The sequence below is a fragment of the Gymnodraco acuticeps genome, unplaced genomic scaffold, assembly GCF_902827175.1.
Source record: "Gymnodraco acuticeps unplaced genomic scaffold, fGymAcu1.1, whole genome shotgun sequence".
Lineage (NCBI taxonomy): Eukaryota > Metazoa > Chordata > Actinopteri > Perciformes > Bathydraconidae > Gymnodraco > Gymnodraco acuticeps.
In genome coordinates this window covers 9381690-9404102 of record NW_022992351.1, presented here as the reverse complement: position 1 = coordinate 9404102, position 22413 = coordinate 9381690, and the positions used below count along the sequence as shown (strand labels likewise).

The 22413-nt window shown below is 40.3% G+C and overlaps 1 protein-coding gene across 6 annotated transcripts in view; it reads right to left on the bottom strand.

Annotated features, from left to right (window-relative positions):
* Window positions 1-22413, bottom strand: part of bsna (bassoon presynaptic cytomatrix protein a) — a 209175-nt gene that overhangs the window by 47898 nt on the left and 138864 nt on the right. For all 6 annotated transcript variants that reach the window (XM_034208897.1, XM_034208898.1, XM_034208902.1 and 3 more), the window contains one exon: window positions 3764-4210. In XM_034208897.1, the coding sequence (XP_034064788.1) occupies window positions 3764-4210 (447 nt within the window). The remainder of the gene's footprint in view (window positions 1-3763; window positions 4211-22413) is intronic.

Sequence of the window (22413 nt, the reverse complement as noted above, 5' to 3'; positions counted from 1 at the left end):
GTGATAAATAAAAAAACTGTTAACTTTTGTCAAAGCTCAATCAAATAGCTTTCCCAGAGGTTTAAGTACATTAATGTCAATCATCCATTATGTTTGGAACATGGGCTACAAAGTAATTAAGTGCTATATCTATGTATATATACATAATACATTTTAAACATTCATGAGAGTAGGGTTCTCTTCATTTGGTTAAAAAAGCTGAAGTCTAAAAAAAACCTTTATCGTGATTTGAAATTCTGCTGAGTCTTGAGCTTTAACATGTTGAATGGACAGCACCAAACATGTTTTAGTAACAACATCTGATTTAGTTTTCATGAAACCTAAAATCTCACAACAGATACAACATTATTATAACATTATCAGAGCTGAACTCATATGTGGGCCAAAATTGAATGTTTCAATGATATCGTATAAAAAGCTTTCTAAATAAAACAAAGCCGAAAGAAAGAATGACAGAAATTAATTAAAAGAGAACACATTGGAGAAAAGGCTTGCAGCTATTGGTCATAACCCTATGGATGTAAATTATACAGGAAATCAGTGGGGAAAATATGCACAGATTTGCTTTTCTATTTCTGAAGCTGAATATAAAAACATTGACATTTTATTTAGAATTAAAACATGTAATAAAAAAATAATATTATACAACATTAAACTAAATCAATACATTCAAGGCATGGTGAGATTTATTAAAAAAGCAAATATCCACCAATATAATATATGACATAATTTGAACATTACATTACATATTTCATTATACAGTTTCATAAAGTGGCTTACAGTTGTAAGGTTTGTTAACCATTTTTTGAGCCATTGATGGAAAGAGGAGAGTCGAATTGCGTTTTTAGTAGGAATTTTGTTTTTTGATCATGACGATTGAGAACTTGACTAGAACATATAACCAAAACTCGGCCATCAATGGCTCTGTCTCAGATGTCTGTTAATAACATGCCAAATCATAATTTCAATGTGACTAACCTCGTGAATGAAAGGGGGATGGAGGACAGAATGCGAAATAGATACAAAAATGAAGGAAATGTTTGCTAGAAAACCTCCAAACAATGACAATATATCAAAAGGAGACTTCACTTTGAGTTCTCCCCACTTTAAATTCCTAGCAGCTACCTTGATGAGGAAGGTCTGCTCTGCTTTTGAAAAGGCCCAAAGCAGCCAATCTTAATAAATATTTCAGGGAGTGCGAGAGCTGCCGCAGAGTAAGAAATCTACAATTATATCACTCCCTCTCTTTTGTTCTCTCACTCCCTCAGGTAGTCCATGCATGCTGCCACTTGCAGCATCAGCAAGTCTGTGAGCAGGGAATCAATGACCTGCTTTCCAAACAGCCATGGACGTCCAATCATAGGGTGTCTCATAACATACCATGACTACTGTATATGCTACTATATTTAACATTGGGTCTAAGCTGTGATCACAAAACAGAATTTAAATATAATTCACATGAAATATTAGAGTCATTTTTAACATAGCGACGATTACATAAGAAATTCAAGATAACAAAACAAGCTTTAAATAAAAAAGTATTTAAAGAGTCGACTGAGAGATTAGCCAACAATGCTACAAAAAACAAACAAACATGGGACCTAATATTTTCTTTTTACCAGAGAAAAGGTCATTCAAACAAACATGAAAGTGTGTTTCCAAATGGTTGTTACTAAACCAAAAACTATCCCATTTCATCGTGAACACATGAAGGCTCCCAGAATAAACCTTGATGCATCTCAGTAGATACTGTAGTCATGTACATTTGAAAAAAGTTGAATGAAACTGCAGATAAAACCAATAAACAAAGGTATAATGGCAAGAGCACAATGTGTTTGTGCTCTTGCCATTTGCATTTCGCCTTTGATTTAATTTCAGTCCCAAAATTACAACAGCATGCAGCAGCTGAGAACAATTTTCAGAATAGGTCTAAGATACTCATGAGAAACTAATGTCAGATTTGTGTAGAAAACATCAAAGAAGGCTTTTGAAGGCTTATCTATGAGCATTAGTCATCACAAATATGTAATATAAGCTATATTCAGAGTAGCATGAATGGCCTCAAGAAGCCACTGTCAAACATTGACTTACATCTGGAGTCTAAACACAGCATTCAAACCCTTGAGGGAAACGTTGGAGGATATCTAATGTGGCAATAGGCTGCCGGTCGCTGGCAGGATCCATGATGATGTCAAATCTTAACATCCATTTCTCACGTGTGACAACATACACTTCCCAAGTCCATTGGTCACATGGTCCATTTATTACATGCATCTTTCTAGGTCAGATTCTGCTGGGATGGCAATATTTGCCAGTGGGCTGTACTACCAAAGTCAACAAAGTGTTTAGTCTGCTGCTGAGTGTGTTTTACATTTAGGGGACCTGAAGTGGAAGTAAGAATGGGGACATGCAGTCTTACTCCATAGCTAGCTAGCTAGCTTCTTAGCTACATTCATGAAAATATAGCAACAGAAAAATGGCAACAAGCATGGATGACATGAAAACAGTTGTACAAGTTGTACGCCGACTTTCCTGGGGTCGTTTTATTAGCTTTTTAGAAAGCATGTTGAGATAGGGAAGCTAGGAGAGGGCATCTGCTCTTTGAACCCTAAAGGAAGCAGTCACGTTTGATCCTGCCGTTGACTAGCTGCCTGTACAACACCGGATCAGGGTTTACTGTGAGCTTCCTTAAAATACAATATTTCTGGTATGTACACACGATAAGTATACATTTAAACAAAGGTACATATGTGCAGAATAGTTTACGCAAGTATCAACTTGATTTAAGCCTTGTTAATATGGACTTTTCCCGTATCTTGTGAGGATTTTGAAGGTCAAATGTAGGCATAATCCTGTCTACTCCCTCCTGGCTGGTCTACCTGCATGTGCCATCCGACCTCTGCTAGAATCCACTTCAAGACACTGGTACTTGCGTACCATGCTGCGAATGGATCTGGCCCTTCCTACATCCAGGACATGGTTAAACTGTACACCCCAGCACGTGCACTCCGCTCTGCATCGGCCAAACGGCTCGCTGCACCCTCGCTGCGAAGGGGACCCAAGTTCCCATCAGCAAAAACACGTGGGTTTGCTATCCTGGCTCCAAGATGGTGGAATGAGCTCCCCATTGAAATCAGGACAAAAGATAGCTTACACACCTTCCGGCGCAAACTGAAAACTCATCTCTTTCGACTCCACTTCGAGCGATAGATTTATTAACAGAGCACTTATATACTAATAAAGGACTGGCTTATCTAAAGCCAGTTGAGTAGCACTTGAATTGTTTTGGCTCTATGAAACCTGATGTACTTATATGATTCTGTTTTCTTCAAGTTTGTGTCTTCTTGGTCGAACGCACTTATTGTAAGTCGCTTTGGATAAAAGCGTCAGCTAAATGCAATGTAATGTAATGTACTACACATATCTGCCGATGAACAAGAGCTTCCATTATGCTCATGAAGTATGATGGAAAAAACTATGAATGTGAAGCATTGCCACGCTGAAACAGCCAAGCATTCTCAACCTGCATACATGCTATAATAGCTAAAAAGCTCACGAAAAAGCAATCTTAGGTACATAATGTTTGTATGTTATACTATGATATTTCACTGATAATCAGCCTAATTCTTCTTCTATTTGGTTCACTTTCCACAAGCTATTCAACTGTTTGATTAGTCAACTTTTGTTAATTTTCCATAGCTTAACATACAGAGTTGTACACCAGGCTGAAGCAATGTAAAAAAATAAAAGGAATCAGACTTACATCATAGTGCCTGGACTTCTTCATTTCCTTGATCGGTGTGATGGGCTCTCCTTTCTTCTGGCAGGTTTTGGTGTCTTTGTCAGTTTGGTTCTCAGGCTCGGGTTTGGGCTTCTCCTCTGTGGGTTTCAGAGTTTTCTGGGTCTCTGTGGTTGACACAGGTGTCGTTGTCTTGGTGTCCGTTAGTTGTTTAGCCGCAGCTGGAGCAAACAGTCCGCTCACGCCACTTCCCGTCTGCGCTTTTTGCGTTTGCGGCTGGGCAGGCCTGGGCCCCTGCTGATTGGTGGCCTTGTGGAGAGGGCTTTGCTGATTGGCTGGCACCTGGTGACGGGGTGAACCCATTGGCAGGTGCTTGGGAGACAGGTGAGGAACAGGAAGGGGAGGTTCGTCCAGACCTCCTCCGGACAACAGCCGCTGGGTCTGGCAGTTGAGACATAACCACTCCTTTTTCTGGAAAACAGAGAGTAAAAAAAAAAACATGGCTAGTGACAACGAGCTTGTTGTATAACAATAGCACAAAAAAACACTTATTTCTATATCAATATATTATGTCCAACATTTCTAAGATTTTCCTTCAAGCTCATTGCTAATGCAAAAGTCCAAAGCATTACAACTAGTACAGGTGCTAAGGAACATTGGGCACTGTAAGGGAAACTTCTGTTGCAATGGAGAGTCAGGACTCAGAGAGACACGAGGAGAGTTGGAGCTTTGATGTCAAACACTGATGGTTTATTACAAGTCTCAGCCGGAGGATTCACATCACAAGTCACAGCAGCCAGAGGTTCTGACTGCACGGGTGGGTTGCCACATCAATTCTGCAGAGCCTCTCTCTCGATAGCCCTTTTAACTAGTTTACAGAGAGTTAATCAACATATTGGGGGAGATAACGTAAACATCTGGGAACACTGGAGATAGCCCCAACATCTGGAGACACTGAATCAAATGTCTGACCCTTAATGACCTCGAAGCCATCGTAACCATAAACCATTTGTGACCGAGAGTTGACCGGTCATAAACTGGGAATATCAACATAGCTGAGGCGTCCCATTCCTTAAGACAGATAACAGTAAAAGGCTACATTAAAGTCATATGTTCAATATGTATAACCGTTTCTCCTTCGTACTTCTCATCTTGAATGATGTGTTCTTCGTTAACTTCTCGTGTTAAAGACTCACCCACAGTATCTGATTGACAGGTGATCTCTGGAATGTCCAAACAGATCCACACAAGTTTGGCAAAATAGATAAATTCAGCAAATATTTTGTTTAAAAACATTTATGTATTGAACCAAATGTAATGCCTTGTTTTTTCATCTTAATAAGGGAATATTTAGGGTTTATAAACTGTATATTGGTCTCAAGTATACAGATTGTGTTTACATCTCTCTTTTATCCCCTCTCTACAGGATAGTAACTGATGCCGTTCTGCACTAAAGAGCATCCATATTACTTATGTAATGAATAACTGACAGATGCAGCCCTCCCTGATGAACACTTATCTCCTATCTCTGTTCTTTTCCACCCACTCATCAAATCTGCTCTACACAAAACCCACCAAACCTCTTTCTTACTCCCCCCCTCTCCTCTTCTTTTCGATCTCTGTATCTGTCTTTCTCTGAATCCCTTGCATAAGACAATTCCATAGCGACAACCCTGTCTACTAAAAATGACATTACCAAACAAATAAACTGGATTCTAAATTACATTTCGAGGGAAACAAATGTCCCCAGGTGTATGTCACAGTTTAAAGACACCGTTAACGTTGTAAATTGAAAGTAGAAACAAAAAATGCAACAAAATACCATGGTGATGTTAAAGGGTTAGGGGTTAGGCAACTAAACTACTTGGTCAGGTAAAGTAAACGATTACTGTACTTAAATCACAAGGTAAAAGATACTTTTTTAGAAATGCTTTTTCTAGTGTTATTAATGTTGTGTAATGAATATGTTAAGGTTTCTGTACAGCATCACTATATAGGCTTCATTTCAAGACTGTACATTTTAATAACCATTTTAGTCCTCCAACTGCCTTTTTTGTAGAGTCATCAGTAATGCGGTCTGTTTGTTTTAATAAGTCTTTGACAGAAATTTGTTAATGTTGAAAACTGCTATTAGTACAGTATGTAGACCAGGGGTGCCCAACCTTTTTTTAACCGAGAGCTACTTTTAAAGTTGCCAGTCTGCCGAGATCTACCAGGCCAAATAGAGAGGCGTAGCCATTACTGACAGCCTACTACCAGGTAAATACACACTTCTACTTGTATAAAACTGACCTTTGTACGATTAATACTTCATAAAATACTGCAGATCCTTTATCTTACCTCTTTCTAATCTACACACATACAAGTATTTAACTGAAGTTACACAACAGTGTTGTTGATACAGAGTTGGAGTTTATTCACGCGTCACATACTACAGTGGGTAATGTTTTCAAGAAACCTTGAACAGTGCTGCCACATATGACACAGGGAAAAAAGAAAATACTCTGAACCCTTTCTTTGCCATTATATAAAAATAGTGTTGCTACAAAAGTATAAATTAGGCTTACTAATAAGACAACTCAGATCTGAAGCTACACAGGAATCTGCTGCAACAGTGCAATAAAAAAGACAAAATTAATAGAATCAAACCTTTTTTGTTGCATTTTTAGTAAATTATAAAAAGAAATGCCTTTAAAATAGGATGCAAGCAACACTAGTTTCTTAACCTGAATTGATAATAGACTATATTTGCATTCTTATACAATTTTGTACAATAATTATAATGAATAAGTTCAAACAAACTAAAACTTACAGCTGATTAATAACGGTATCTAACTTGAGTTTTTATTATATCAAAAACCTGTTGAAATGCTACTGTTATTTGTACTGTCCCCCAAAAGCGCGTCGGCAGCCTCCAGGATGCCTTCGCCATCTTTGAAAGACTTCATGTGTTTCGCAAGAACGTGACTGACACGATAAGATGCTCTGGTAGCAGCCTTGCTCTTGTTGTTGGGCCTGGTGAAAATGCACTGCTGTGCATTTAGCTGTCCTTTCAGGCCCCTCCCCTTTTGGAGCATAGGGCAGAATTAGGAGAGAATTCCGTTTCGTAGCGTTTGTGCACTGTTTTGAAATGCCGCTCCTAAATTACCCTTCTTCGATAAAGCCACGCTCGCATTTCAGATGAGACAGATGGACTTTGAATTGGAATAAATACAAAAATAATCATCCTCCCACTCGGAGTGAAAATTATATATGTTTTGCTTCTGCCATAATTGCGGTCTTGTGTGTGTGCGGACTGTCACTCCTGTTGACAACGTTAGCGAATTAGTGCACTGCCCACTAGCCACGCCCCGACACATGGGGTCACGCCGGCCAATCACAAAGCTTTGATGCGTTCAAGTGCATTATTCTGGCACAGGAAGATTATGTTACAGGACATTAACGATAAAACAGAATATTGTTGTTCTATTTTTAGACACATCTCGCGATCGACTGGGAATCTCCCCGCGATCGACCGGTCGATCGCGATCGACTGGTTGGGCACCCCTGACGTAGACCAACAGAGACAATGATCTAATGTGCACTGCAACACAACCATCGCTTAGAAATATCACTTTATCATTGTTATTTTTATTAAATTACAAGTAGTAAACATCACAGTCACCCATGTATATAGTTGGTTTAAGATATTAGGTAAATAATGCATCTAAGTCTGTTGTGGTATTATCTTCAATGTTAAAGACACGAAATGAGACCGAGATTTCGGTATGATAGGACATAGACACAATGGTTGTGAAAATCCATAATGGATAAATGTTTACTTTAATACGTAGGACTGTTTCTTGCTACTCTTTTTGGAAACACTGCCAAACCCACAGCTTCCTTTGAACGTCTTTCTCCCGCCAAAATGACTACCATCAAAACATTTCAGAAATAACTGATGCAAGGCTCAAAACATTTGTGCAATCCGAACTGCAGACCAGACCACATTTTGAGTCTGCTCTGAGCATGACGGACATAAGGATTTAAAGAAAAGCGGAAGAAAGTGGGCCTCCCTTACATTACAGATTTAAGTGCAAACAGTTGCAACTACTTGAACTATCATACAATACTGTATGTGTGTACACTAAAGCAGTAGCATATGTGATTGGTGAATCATCTTTAGACCCTAAAGTGAATTCATGTCCTTCCTTTCCCAAGACTAGTGTATTCAGTCCTACAGATCACATCATGACACGTTTGTGTGTTTGTGTGTGTGTTGTCCCAAAGAGTAGCCCATCGCTGCACCACTTAACCTACATAGCACAAACATCTGGCCTTTTCTCCTCCTGTCAATAATGTTCACTAAAAAGCTCCATCAGTCCTAATTCTGCTTTCAGATGTATTCTCTCTCTTTATGTCGCACTCTCTTTCTAAGTTATCTTTCAAAATCTGTTCAATCTGTCTCTTTTCAAAAAAATGTCCACCCCCCTTCTATATTTATTTGTTATCTCGTGTTCCTTATTGCTCTTATTCAGTACTGTTTGTTGTGCTTTTTTGTCCTCCATCTCAATTGCACATTATATTTCTTCCACCACTGGATTTAATTTATGACAATTCTGCGTAAATAACTCACCACTGTGTTCAGTCCGCATTTTACCCCTTGGCCAAAGAAAGGCATTGGAATGAACCATTAATGAAGGAGACATATTTGTTGTATTTGTCCCTGAGGACATCTTTGTGGTATTGGATTGTTTTGCCTCTTTGTCTCTTGTTATTTCTCGTGATATACTTCTTCTACTAATATACAGTATGTGTGTAAAGATGGGTCGGAAAATGCAAACGCTTTGGGTAAAAATGGATTACTCCAGAAGAAGGTGCTTCCCCAACTTTTCGTAGTTAGTCAGTAAAACAAAAAACATGGTCACAAAATATAAGGGAAAGTAGTAAAAAGAAGTCGGAGTTATTTCAACTCAGTTCACTTGTAAATAAGGCTGGGTATCAGTACTCGATACCTTAAAGCGAAACAATTCAGTGTCTATTCGTACCACACCACTCTAGTCAATCAATACCTGCATTTAATCCTTTTTGAACCCAGGGTTATGAAAGGATATGTCATTTTTAAATGTCTTAGCTCGAAGCCAATTAATGCATGGATTTATTGCTATAACACTCACATATGGTCATTAAGGCTGGGTCACCGTTAGAACAAGATCGCGGATACAAGCAGCCGAAATGGGTTTTCTCCAGAGGTTGGCTGGCATCTCCCCTAGGTATAAGGTTCCCTACGGTAGAGAGCTGCTGCTCCTTTATGTATAAAGGAGCCAGTTAAGGTGGTTCGGGCACTTGGTAATGATGCCAACTGGCCGCCTCCCTAGGTCGTTGTTCCAGGCACATCAAGCTGGGAGGAGACTGAGGGGCAGACCCAGGACCAGGTGGAGGGATTATATATACAAGATGGCCTGGTAGCACCTTGTAACCCCCTGTTAGAGCTAGTTGGTGTGGCCAGGGAAAGGGTGTATTTTCACAGACTGTATGTTTATTAGTGGTGGTAATATACCCAACTATCGGCCTCCATTTACACGATGGGTTTCCAATGAGGATCTCTATGAGGTTGGTAACTCTTTCTAAAAAAAACCTGTCCCAACGAGTTAACAAGCTGGACGGTTTGTTTTTGTTTGGTGAGCAGAACTCCGGGCAGCAGAATGTTGATATGCATATATTTGTTTTTCGTCCAGCCCCAAAATGGTAGAATGTCAAATAAGATTGGACTACATGGCAACCATGCCAAACTGTGGCACTCGCTGAATTTAAAATACTGGCTTGACTACTTCTCTTAAGTCAAAGCTTCTTTCCTACTCTCAGTTCACTTATAGTCCGACTCTTTTCACACATTAGCACCTGCAGTTCCTCTCGTTCCTCTCTTCACTACATGATCATTAAACTTCCATCTTCCCCCTTCCTCTCAGCTCTTACCCTCCCTCTCTTCTCTCTCCCTGTCACCCTCCGTCTCCTTTTTCTCTCCCTCCAACAGCGCAAGGGCTATTTTTACCCAGAATGCCATTGATCTGCTCGAGCGCACACTTCCCTAGCACTGGCTGCAGCTTTACGGTACGTCCACACAGCAGCTTTAGACGAATCTTCCACCGCTTCCAACGCTTCTCTGCCCATTGACTTTGAATGGGGATGACGTCACTTTGCCTCGCTTTTCGCCGAACTGCATTGTGGGGGAGCGAAGCGAAGATTTCCAGGATTTCCAGGATTCAAAAGTTGAGCAATGTTCAACTTTTGAAGCTGAGCTGGAAGCGTCAGCCAATCAAATCACGTTTATGCAAATCTGACAGTAGAAGCGCTAGCCAATCAAACCGCGTGTAAGCAGGGAGAACCAGACCGCAGTTCATTTCCTCATATTCCAAACGAGAAATTACGGTAGCAAATCACCCGGTTCTTTACGACCAGAACTATTAACGGGATACAAACCGGAGGAACCAGGCATGGAGGGAGGTGGCAGAGACAGTGGGTGAAACTGGTAGGTTTTCGCCTGTTTGGGGAGTTTATATATATATATATTGCTCGCATAAAATCCCCGGGGTTTTTTGCTTTGTATGTCGGGGGCGGGAGATTCATGTGATTGGTTGTTGGTCGCGTTGCTCGCAAAAAATCCCCAAGCTTTCAGACACGCCCAGCTCCAAGATTTTCAAGATTTTCGAAAAGCTGCTGTGTGGACGTACCGTTAGGCTGCACTCTACAGCAACACGCACACACACACGCGCACGCACACACACACACACACACAACACACACACACACACACACACACCACACACACACACACACACACACACACACACACACACACACACACACACACACACACACACATACACACACACACACACACACACACACACACACACACACACACACACACACACACACACACACACACACACACACACACACACACGTAGTCACACGGTTCACTTCAATGCAAAATGGAGGAGGCCTTTGTAGCTGAAGGCTTACCAGAAGGAGAGAGAGATGACAAGCAGAGGGAGGAAGAGGAGAGGGGGAGAAGAGGAGCCCACTGGGCGGAGGAAAGGAGAAAGGGGGAAATGAGTGACACCACACGTGCACATGGGTCATGCACGCTCACTGTAATTCAGAGAGGCCTCTAATGTAGCTGACTCACTGGCTTGGAGTGGGGACAGAGTAGCAATGACAGTTGCAACTTTGGAGATACATTCGGAAACATGGAAACAGAAAACCTTCCACCTGTTTGTGTTGTTGCTTTCTGTTTTCCTTAATGTCAATACAGGACATACTGCATTTTGTGTACAATCGGTACTTTGATTGATCCACTGTCTGCTTTTTCAGCTACTGGGGAAATACACTGCAAAGTATTTACAATAATACTCTTTGTTAACTGGGGATAGATAATCATAGTTAGCTAAGAAAACAAAACGGCTCTCCTCTTCCTGTTTTGGATGCCCAACGGTTGACATACTTTCATGGTGAGCCTTTATTGTCCCAGGAGATCATGCCTGGTGGCAGGCAGAACTGCATACTAAAACAAACTAAACTATGAAAGTGTCGTAATTCTATGTATTATTTCCTTTTAACGTATCATGGTTTATGGTTTCAAATTGCATTTAAGTCATCGTACGTGGGGAGACTCACTTTAACATGACAACAAAGACTTCATAGGAGTTGTCCCACTCTTCTCCCCCCCCACTGTTCACCGCTACGTTCCTAATTCATGCCTCTTCAGCTCCGTCTCCTCCTTTCACTTTGTTTCTTTTCTCTCTCTCCTTTGTCTCGCTAGCTCATGGGGGAATTATCGGGGTGAATTAAGGTGTCTAGACATGCTCTGTATGAAAAAATAATAATTTCTGATATTTTTGCCAAATAAAGTTACTATTTAATTTTCATTTTAAGATTTTATTTGTCATATTTGAGATGTCCATGAGCGTTAGGAAAATAATCCAATACAAGTAAAAGTCCTGAATTCCAAATGTTACTTAAAGGTGGGGTAGGTAATTTTGGAGAAACCAGCTCGAGTGCGCTAGAATTTGAAAATACACAACCGGAAAAAATCTGCCACTTCCTTACAGAGCCCCTCCTCCAACACACACAAACGCGCACATGACCAATGAGGGCACGAGATAAGTTTGTGCACAGATGGAAGGCTGACAGGCAGGTAGGCCATCCAGTTATTTTAGCTGGGCCGGCTCAGATGATTGGTCGTGCTTTTTACAGCGCTACGGCTTCCACAGATGAATTTTTTTTAATGGATTTTTTTGTCAAAGCACTTCAGATATTCATTGCTATCGGGATGTTAAGAGCATTCCATGGAATATAACAAAAAGTGTATCTCGAGCCGGTTTCTCCAAAATTACCTTTAAGTTAAAGCATATAGTATATTGTCAGCTAAATGTACTAAGTATCGGAGTTACCCATTATGCACAATATGCTCTTTTAAAAGTATTATATTATTATAGAATATTATATTAAACCATTTTTTTTTTATTGCTAACAAATACATGTAGTATTCAATTGTTGTTGTTTTTAAAGGGTATATTGGTAGTTGATGTACAAAATGATGTCATGTGTTTATGTAAACAGGTAGCTATTAGTATTACATTACTGTAGTGGAACCAAAAGTACAAAACATGTGTTCAAAAGGTAGTGGAGTAGAAGTAGAAAGTAGCATACAATGGATATACTCAAGTTAGGTACATGTATGACAAATAGTAATTAAGTCAACTTGATTAAATGTACTTAGTTACTTCTACTATTGCATACATGTAAACACAATCTGTATGGGAGAAGACCACAGGGATCTTACTGAAGGCCCAAGTGATATTTGTCAAATACAAATGACACTAAATCTGTTTAGAAGCACACAAAGCGGTGGTTTGAATTTAGTTGTAGGACTGTAACACCATAAGCACTGTAAAAAGGAACAGAGATAGAGAAAATAATAGATGGGAAAGGATATACACTAAAGGAAGGGAGGCAGTAAAAGCAGGAGGAAAACATGAAGTGAAAGGAGGAGATGGATTTAGAGGAGAGCAGCAAGAGCAGAGGGGGAATTGGAGGGGAGGATAAAGAAGAGACATACAGCTTGATGAGGAGAGAGGATGAATAAAGGGTGGAGGAGAAGAAAAAGGAGGAGAGGGAGGAAATAGAGACATCAATTAGAAATGGAGGGAGTTTAAAGAACGAGGAGGAAGGCTAGGGGAGGATAGATAGGAGGGGGAAAAAATCACCAAAGGAGAGAATAAGTAAGATAAATTAGAAGTGGGGAGGAAGAAAGGTGGAGGACAGAAACAATTGGTAGAAGAAAAGAGGAATACATTAAGAGGAGATCTAAATAAAAAAGGAAGCCGAGGAGAGAGGATCGTCGACTTACACAGAAACGTGGTTATATAACCAAAATGGTGTCATTTCCATTCAACAGATATTTAAAAAATATCCTCGTCTTATTCCATCACGACAGTGGAGCCTCTTTAATTATGTAACCTTGCTAGAGACACAAGGCTGTATATGTGTGTGTTTGTTTTTAATGCGTACACATAATGTTGTATTGCCCACATCACACCGTCACCTCTCTTCCTACCTACTTTCTGTCTCAGGCCGGTCGCCAAGCAATTTTTCACACAGCTGATATAAAACCCAGACGAGGTTGATCTGCCCACCACTTCCCCCTGCTCATCAGCGTGTAGGAGGTTCTCATCTGCATATGCTGGGGAATTATAGCTGCCATAATGATGGAGTCTGTTATCAGATAAACTACAACTGTGAGTCTTATTAATCCTTGAAATGAGGCACTTATAGTCTTCATCAAGTTTCTAAAATATGCCTCACACAAGCTTGAGTGCAAAGAAGTTGCAATTCTGGATCAGATGTTCAGAAGAAATGTTGGTGTTAGCCTAGCATAGCAGAAATAAATGAAGCAGGAAGTGCGCCGGACTCTGAGGAAAATATTCGTTGTGGCCAAACGGCGGTACTACACTTCTGTATCAGTCGCTGGGCCCGGAAATACTTTTTCCCATTGACTAACATTGGGAAAGAGTGGTCTGTAAATCGTTGGATAATTTTTTTTAAACTAAATAAACTACCCAGTATGAACGTTTGTATAGCCCTTATTAAAAACATTCGGTCCTCAAGTTGTAAAATGTGCTAATAATGTTATTCTGAGAGTTATTTTCCTCTGCATTATGAACGCAGATCTAACCCACGGGACCGCACCGCCCGGCACGTTCATGTGACGTGTTCAGTAGGCTACTACATGAGTTTTACCTTTACCCAGGGTTGCCAACTTTGGGTACCTGGCTGGAGTGATATTTTGATATCATGGGTTTAATTACACATATGAGCACGAAATGACTGCTATCGTGTCAGCAGCGGGACCTTAGCATGATATATATACAATATATACAAATACACAATATTGGACACAGACTATAAAGGGCACATAGTTTCATTCACTAATGAAAGTCAAACACATGTTTGTTTCCACTGTTTTATTGTGTGCCTGTCGCGATAAGCAATTAATTGACTTATCGTACGATAAATAAAAATGAACTCGATACATTGCCATTTGTATGTATTTGGAGGATGTGACTAGCCGTTTGAAAGGATGTACTTGAATTATTATTATATATTATCATTATGTAAGTGGACTAAAATGGTCATACAACGGTGCCGACAATATTATCGTTTATCGCAATAATTCCCGGGAAAATGTATCAAACAAAATTAATTATCGTGAGAGGCCTATACATGAAACACACACACACAAACAAATCTACAGCTACAGTGTGTTAATTAATATATTTGGCAGTTTGGAGTAATCCAAACTGCCAAATATATGAATTAACACACTCTCACTCTCATATACTCTTTGACTGTATTTTGGCCTAGTAGAACAATAAGCAGCAGACTTTTACTTTTTTATCATTTCTACTGGATCTTAGATCTGCGCATGCGCAATACGGGTCGGCAGTTGCGGCTCCAGAGTATTTTTGTTGGGTAATCTATGGTGGGGCTCAAGTCAGTATTTGCAATGTAATTACATAGACGCTCCCCTTGACAGTGAAACGCCACGTGTGAGGTTTAGATTATTTCCCTGTCTCAATCCAAATTGAACTGTATCAAATAAAAAGGCACATTTGTCTTGTAGTAAATAAAAAGGGCGACCTGGAGCCAATCCTGCAATTTCCCCACAGGTGAAAGAGTTGACATGCTGAAAACCCAACCCCTGCAGGGGGGTCTGGGGGGATTCTCCCCCAAGAGATGTTTTTAAATACTAACATAAAATACACATTCTGGTACTCTCTTGAGAAGACAAATAAATACATATATTACTACACGACATATTTAAAAAATGAATGCCATTTTAGTTTTGTGTTACTTTGTTCTGAAAGCTGAACCTGCTGCTCCTCACAGAGAGAAGAGGGAAGAGGCTGTGAATGACTTTACATTGTGGATCCACAATGTAAAGTCATTCACAGCCTCTTCCCTCCTCTACCCTTATCCATAAGGGTGGATAGTCCCCATTGTTCTGTGTGTGAAAATGAAAGACAGCCCACACACCTATCAATCATCAAACCGTGGGGTCTTATTTCATTTCAATGTTGTATCGATGTAGGCTATATAGAGATGTACTACAGCAGAAGTATTCTCCGTCGGGACTTCCTGCAACAACACCACGTCGTTATCTTGATTCTGATTGGCCAGAAGACATTATCAAAGATGCTCTATTGAGAAGACGATCACTACTTGACAAACATTTTCAAAACCGTTTCTTGTCTTCGGTATTCTTGTTTTTGGCGTGAGAATAGTTTGGGCAGCGTGAGAGCGTGAGATTGAGAGTGAAAGCGTGTGTCACACGCCAGATGCGTGAGAGTTGGCAACCCTGCCTTTACCCATGGATGCACAATAAGAACAGACCCATATTGTTCATATAACGTTTCGCTCTCTCAAAAGTTGGGCCATTTTGTCTTCATGAGCCAATGAGCAACTCTCATAGGAATGAACGAGGCCCCGCCTCCCACGCTGTATTCAGTTCTGGGCGGGACCCTGCTCATCCTATGAAAGTTGCTCAGTGGGACATGGAGCCAAAATGGCCGGCCTCCTGAGAGCAAAAGTATCTGTATCTGGGCCCAAAGAGCGTAAGCATATGGGTTTTGCTTAAGCCCCACCTCCAGTCCGAAGCATCATTGCCGGTCTTGTGTTTGTTGGTTCAGTTTGTTCTGGGTAGTTGATTTAAATGGGAAAAAGTATTTTTGGGCCAATTGACGTCACGGACTGACACAGAATATGTAGTACCACCATTTGGCCACTACAAAAAGATGCTTCACAGCCCTGGGGTCTTAAGGGAAGCAGCCCACATTTGTTGCTTTAAAAGGTTCCTTCCACCAACTCAAGAGTAACCTATAAATAGTTTATTGTGTGATAAATGTGTAAAAATAAAAAAGACAAGTTGAAGAGACTGTTCTTTGACATGAAAAAACATATGTCGTTTAAAAATAAAAGAGCCTGAAACAATGTACAGTATGTTGACATTTACCATGGACCTTTAGCTGCCGTGTGATTTATGACTTTCTTCTAAGTAACAAATGAATGTGTTGAAAAGCATTCCTGCTAATTGTCAACATAGGTTGACTATGGGCAGGAATGCTTTAGCGTCTTTGAGAAAAGGGATTTATAAATATTATGTATCATAAGGTTTATAACCTCTGCCAGACAGAAGGAAGAATAAAAAGTAGATGAATTTCACACTGATTTATTTTTCCACTATAGGTTGTAATTTTTGCCGTGGAGAGGTTAAGTGCCTTGCTCAACACTAATTTGACTTTAGCTTTTGAAGGAGAGTTCTCTTGCCCTGATTCACTCAGACAGACCAGGGAGTTGAACCAGCCACTTGACTTTCACAAGTTGGCTCAAAGGCGGAAGCCCATGAGGTTGAGAGAGGATAACAGACCAAAGGCTCGCTTCATGTTGTTCCCACAAATCTTCCATGAGAGCAATAAGTCTCATTGGGACTGACTGACACACACAGAGAACCAACACACACACAAACAGACACATAGGCACTAATATAACACAAATGAAGCACAGGGGGCAACAGCACAATCTTTGCCTTGCATGCGCGAGTTCCTGCAAAAGTTTGTGTGTATGTGTGTGTGTGTGTGTATGTGTGTGTGTGTGTGTGTGTGTGTGTGTGTGTGTGTGTGTGTGTGTGTGTGTGTGTGTGTGTGTGTGTGTGTGTGTGTGTGTGTGTGTGTGTGTGTGTGTGTGTGGGTGGGTGTGTGGTTGGCAGGGATCTGAGCATTCTGACTCTAGCAGTAATAAGATGGCAGGTAGCCAGCATCACAACAGGACATAGCTACAGGCCTGGTTATCTCAACAGGGAACCTCATGTCAACTAGTGCAACCACTGCCGTATCACACATACGCATTTGTCATTTTAAAACAAATAAACACCGTAAAAAGTGATTTGTAATTTTTACACCCAATTTGCTTTCAATTTGACTGACCATTATCATTATTGTTTTAACAAAGAATAAAATGACTAGGTTGATTGTCAAAGGAGTCGTTGACAACTTTCATCAATTATCTTTTTCTTTTTTTGTGGCTGCCTTAAGCTCATTGTTTTGGTTTCAAATGGAGGCTACTGTATGATTCCACCAAAACATTTTCAACAAACAAGCTCTGAAAAGTCCTATGTACACAAAGTTAGCTCCTAGTTTTCCTTAGGTGGACAGTGACTGAAGAAGCCTTTGAGAGAAATATGCCTTGTCTTCAGATACTCAATGATGTACTTTTTGTCTAAAGTCTTTGTTCTGTCTCTTTTTCATTTTATCGACTGAACCGGAGCCTTTTTTTTTACTATACCTAGGCAGAAATGGACTTTTACAGTCAAATTACCTAAAGAAACCCAATCCTCTTATAAAAACATTACTTAATCTAATTCTAGCAACCTGTATTCTCACGTGTGATTTGATATAACTTGCAAAACTGCACTTCTTATCTAAGACATTTTAAAGATACAGGTCCTGTTTTTTTGTTTCTAGAGCTACAAAACATTCTACCTCAGTGGATACATATAAGTTTACAGAGTTAAAGTGTTTGCCTCTTTGTGTACCTACATTGTCCCTGTTTTCACTTAAAATAAATTCAAACACCATGACACAATTCCATCAGATTAAGGATAAAAACGTAGAGGACAGCCCCGCTCCTGCCGCCCGCTTGTGGCAGACCACACTTCCACGCTCACCGGCAGGCACCGACTGGCTATTGGGAGGACCGGGAGGGTGTGTGTATGTGTGGCCCGAGCGAGCGAGAGAGAGACCTTACGTGCATTGTTGTTGTTAGCATCTGGTGCTAGCTAGCTGCGCTAACGGATATAAGGAGCTGTTTAAATGAAAACAGAGGAGCGCTCTATCCACACAACTGCGCCGAGCACTTGACTTTATGCAGGAAGCCAGACAGTGGGACATTGTACGAAAAGTCAGCACACTCAGCACGGATAGTGCGCAACATGATTGCAGCGTAGAGGCAGCTCCCGTTCGAGCATATGTCTTGAGTTGCACATAGCTCCAACGATCCATCACACACACACACACACACACACACACACACACACACACACACACACACACACACACACACACACACACACACACACACACACACACACACACACACACACACACACACACACACACACACACACACACACACACACACACACACACACACACACACACACCATTTGTATTGTATTATTGTATGAGAGAGGTTCCAGGTTGAATTGAGGCAAATATTTGTAATGTTCAGAGGTTGTTGTGTTTAATATTCATGAGAATATTTGTCATTGTTCAAATGATAATAAACATTAGCATAAAGCATATTTGTCCACTCATATGTTGATAAGAGTATTCAAAACTTGAAAAATATTCGTCTAAGGTACATTTAGAACAGATCAAAAATGTGCGATTAATTTGCGATTAATCGCGATTAACTATGGACAGTCATGCGAATAATCGCGATTAAATATTTTAATCGACTGACAGCCCTAGACATTATACAACATCTAAAATCCTCTTCCTGCTGCCTTGATATTATTCCAACAGCATTTTTCAAAAAAGTTTTCATAGCATGGCCTCAGATCTACTTCATATAGTAAACAAGTCTCTTCACTCAGGTGTTTTTCCACAGGCCCTGAAAACAGCAGTCATTAAACCGCTCTTAAAAAAGAATAATCTAGATGCTTCAGTAATGAACAATTACAGGCCCATATTAAACCTGCCATTTCTAGGTAAAATCATTGAAAAAGTAGTTTTTCAACAGTTGAGTAATTTCTTGCATTTAAATAACTGTTTCGATGTGTTCCAGTCAGGCTTTCGTCCAAACCACAGCACTGAGACTGCTCTTGTAAAGGTCTTCAATGACATCCACTTAAACACATATAGTGGCAGAACTTCAGTGTTAGTATTATTAGATCTCAGTGCTGCGTTTGACACTGTTGACCACAACATATTACTAGACCGACTGGAAAACTGGGTGGGACTTTCGGCAACAGTTCTAAATTGGTTCGAATCCTACTTAAAGGACAGAAACTATAGGTAAATACACATCTGAGTTGACAAATGTGACATGTGGGGTTACTCAAGGCTCCATCTTGGGGCCTCTTCTCTTTAACATCTACATGCTACCACTGGCTCAGATAATGAAAAACTACAAAATAAGTTACTATAGCTATGCGGATGACACACACAATTCAAACACTGAGTAAGTGCATTGAACAAATCAATGACTGGATGTGTCAGAACTTTCTCCAATTAAACAAAGATAAAACTGAGGTAATGGTTTTTGGAGCCAAGGCAGAACGTATAAAAGTTAGCGCTGAGCTTCAGTCTGCAATGTTCAAAACAACAGATAAAGCCAGAAATCTAGGTGTAGTCATGGACTCTGACCTGAGTTTCTACAGTCACATTAAAACAGTTACTACATCAGCCTACTATAACCTATAGTAAAAAGACTAGTGTCACAGCAGGATTTGGAAAAACTTGTCCATGCTTTTATCTTCAGTAGACTCAACTACTGCAATGGTGTCTTCACAGGTCTCACTATAAAATCCATTAGAAAGCTGCAGCTGATTCATAACGCCGCTGCTCGAGTCCTCACTAACACTAAGAAATTGGATCACATCACTCCTGTTCTGAAGTCTTTACCCTGGCTTCTTGTGTGTCAAATAATTGATCTCAAAATATTGCTGCTGGTTTATAAAGCTTTGAATGGTTTAGGCCCAAAATACATTTCTGACCTCCTGCTAAATTATGAACCATCCAGATCTCTCAGGTCTTCAGGGACTGGTCAGCTTTCTGTCCCCAGAGTCAGAACTACACATGGTGAAGCAGCGTTCAGTTATTATGCTCCAATATCTGGAACAAACTACCAGAAACCTGCAGGTCCGCTGCAACTCTGACTACTTTTAAATCCAGGCTGAAGACTTTTCTTTTTGCCGCTGCTTTTAATTGATATATTCATATCTTAAACTGCACTGTAACTTTTATTATCTTTGCTTTTTAATGCCATTTTCTTAATGTCTTTCATTTTTGTAAAGCACTTTGAATTGCCTTGTGTTGAGTCCCCCCAAAGGTAGTTAAAGTCATTATTGGGGTTAAAGTCCCCTTGTAGGTGGTGAAAGTCCCCTACGTGTGCCGTTTTGGTTTGAAGACCCTGGTTCGCGGAGGACATCAAAAAAGTCCTAGAAAAGACAACTTCAACTTAACTAATGTAAATTTAAAGAAAAGAGGAATAGTTTTGGCGAAAACTAAAAAGGTACCATGGGGTACAGGAATTAGTTTTGGTTTCAAGACCCTGGTTCACGGAGGATACCAAAAAAGTCCTAGAAAGACAAGGTAAACTTAACTATGTGCATTTAAAAATAAAAAAGAGGAATAGTTTCGGCAAAAACTAAAAGGTACCATGGGGTCAGATTATCATTTTCCAAAGGGGGGTTTGTTCAGATGTGTGTATCTCACACTGCACTGTAACTGTGATTCATGTATCTTTGCTTTTAAATTAGTGTTTTTAAATACCATTTTATATCATTGCTTTTAAATGAGTGTTTTTAGATATTATTTCATAATATGTTTCTTAAATGCTATTAATGTTTTTCATTTTTGTAAAGCACTTTGAATTGCCTTGTGTTGAAATGTGCTATATAAATAAACTTGCCTTACATTTGAACCTCATCGTCGGTGCTGCTTGGTATTGTTAGGATTTAATTGATCAAGGCTTGGTTTTAGTATGAGAGAGCGTGCAGCCTTTGAAGTGCTGAAGTGTGTACTTTGAAGTGCAGGAGGCAGTCCTCACTTGGACAGGAGCATTATGGGTAGGGAGATAGCTGGCTCATCCCACAGGGTGAAGAAAGGGACATGATCAGACAGATGCTCGAGAAGGAAGTTTGGGAAATAAATCTGGAGGAAAGTTTAACCGAGAGCTTAGAGCAAGGAGAGGAGAGGGAAAGTCTTCCAGGGTGAGATGAGTGAGATAGATGGAAGGGGGAGGGGTGAGGAGGATGGGGAAAATAAGCAGCGGTGGGGGAGGACGTGAGAGAAGATGGAGTGTTGTAGGGAGGGAAAAAACATGTAAAACAGAGAGAGAATGATTACAGGGGACTAAATGAGAGGGTGTTGGGGGAGAGATGAGAATAAGAACCTCTCTCAGCTCTAGTGTTCTCCTGTTTTCTCCAGCACATAATGGAAAAATCATAATATGCACAGTATAAACTATACAGCCCAACAGAACAATTGTTAAAAGTCTGAAATTGGATTTATGCATGAGCCGGATTTTGGGTATATAGATTCAATAAAATACCTGCATGTAATGGTATGAAAGTAAAAAGAAACGTGTTTTTATATCAGGCTGATTTTTTGGGTATCCTGATTACGAAATCCTGTTACATAATCTGTTGCTGGGCCTGAAACTCTGATTGTGGGTGACTCTGCTGTAAGAGATGTAAAAAGTCTGTGTAGTAAGAACAACACCAAAGTACTCTGTTTTCCCAAGGATATGGTCTCTGACTTGGCTGAGAAGATCCTGCATATTGGGGCTGAACATCCGACTGTGAAGAATGTGGTACTGCACATTGGAACAAATGATGTTGTGAAACAACAGTCAGAAGTGCTGAAAAAATACTTTAAATGTCTGTTGGAAACTGTCAGCTCTCTAAATGCAGATGTGTTCATCAGTGGCCCTCTACCGCCAGTCAGAAGAGGAGTGGAGAGATTCAGCAGATTGTTTGCACTGAACACCTGGCTTTCAACGGCCTGTACTGACCATTCTGTCAATTTTATTGACAACTTTAACTTTTTCTGGGACCGCAGACATCTTTTTAAGGCAAATGGAGTTTGTCTGAACAAATCAGGAGTGAAATTGTTTATCTCTAACGTATTCAACTGCCTACGTCATCAATCTGTTCCCTCTGCCAAGGACAAGCAACAAGAGGAATCAAAACAAGAGAAAGACACAACACATCGCTCAGAAAACCTTGAAAATCTATCACTGCACCCGCCTGAGGAATGTCTTGATTATGGGAGACAAATGGAGGAGTCTCCACCGCCCTTCACCCCCCCTATCACCTCTGAGGATACTCTTCCTTCACCCCACAGCTC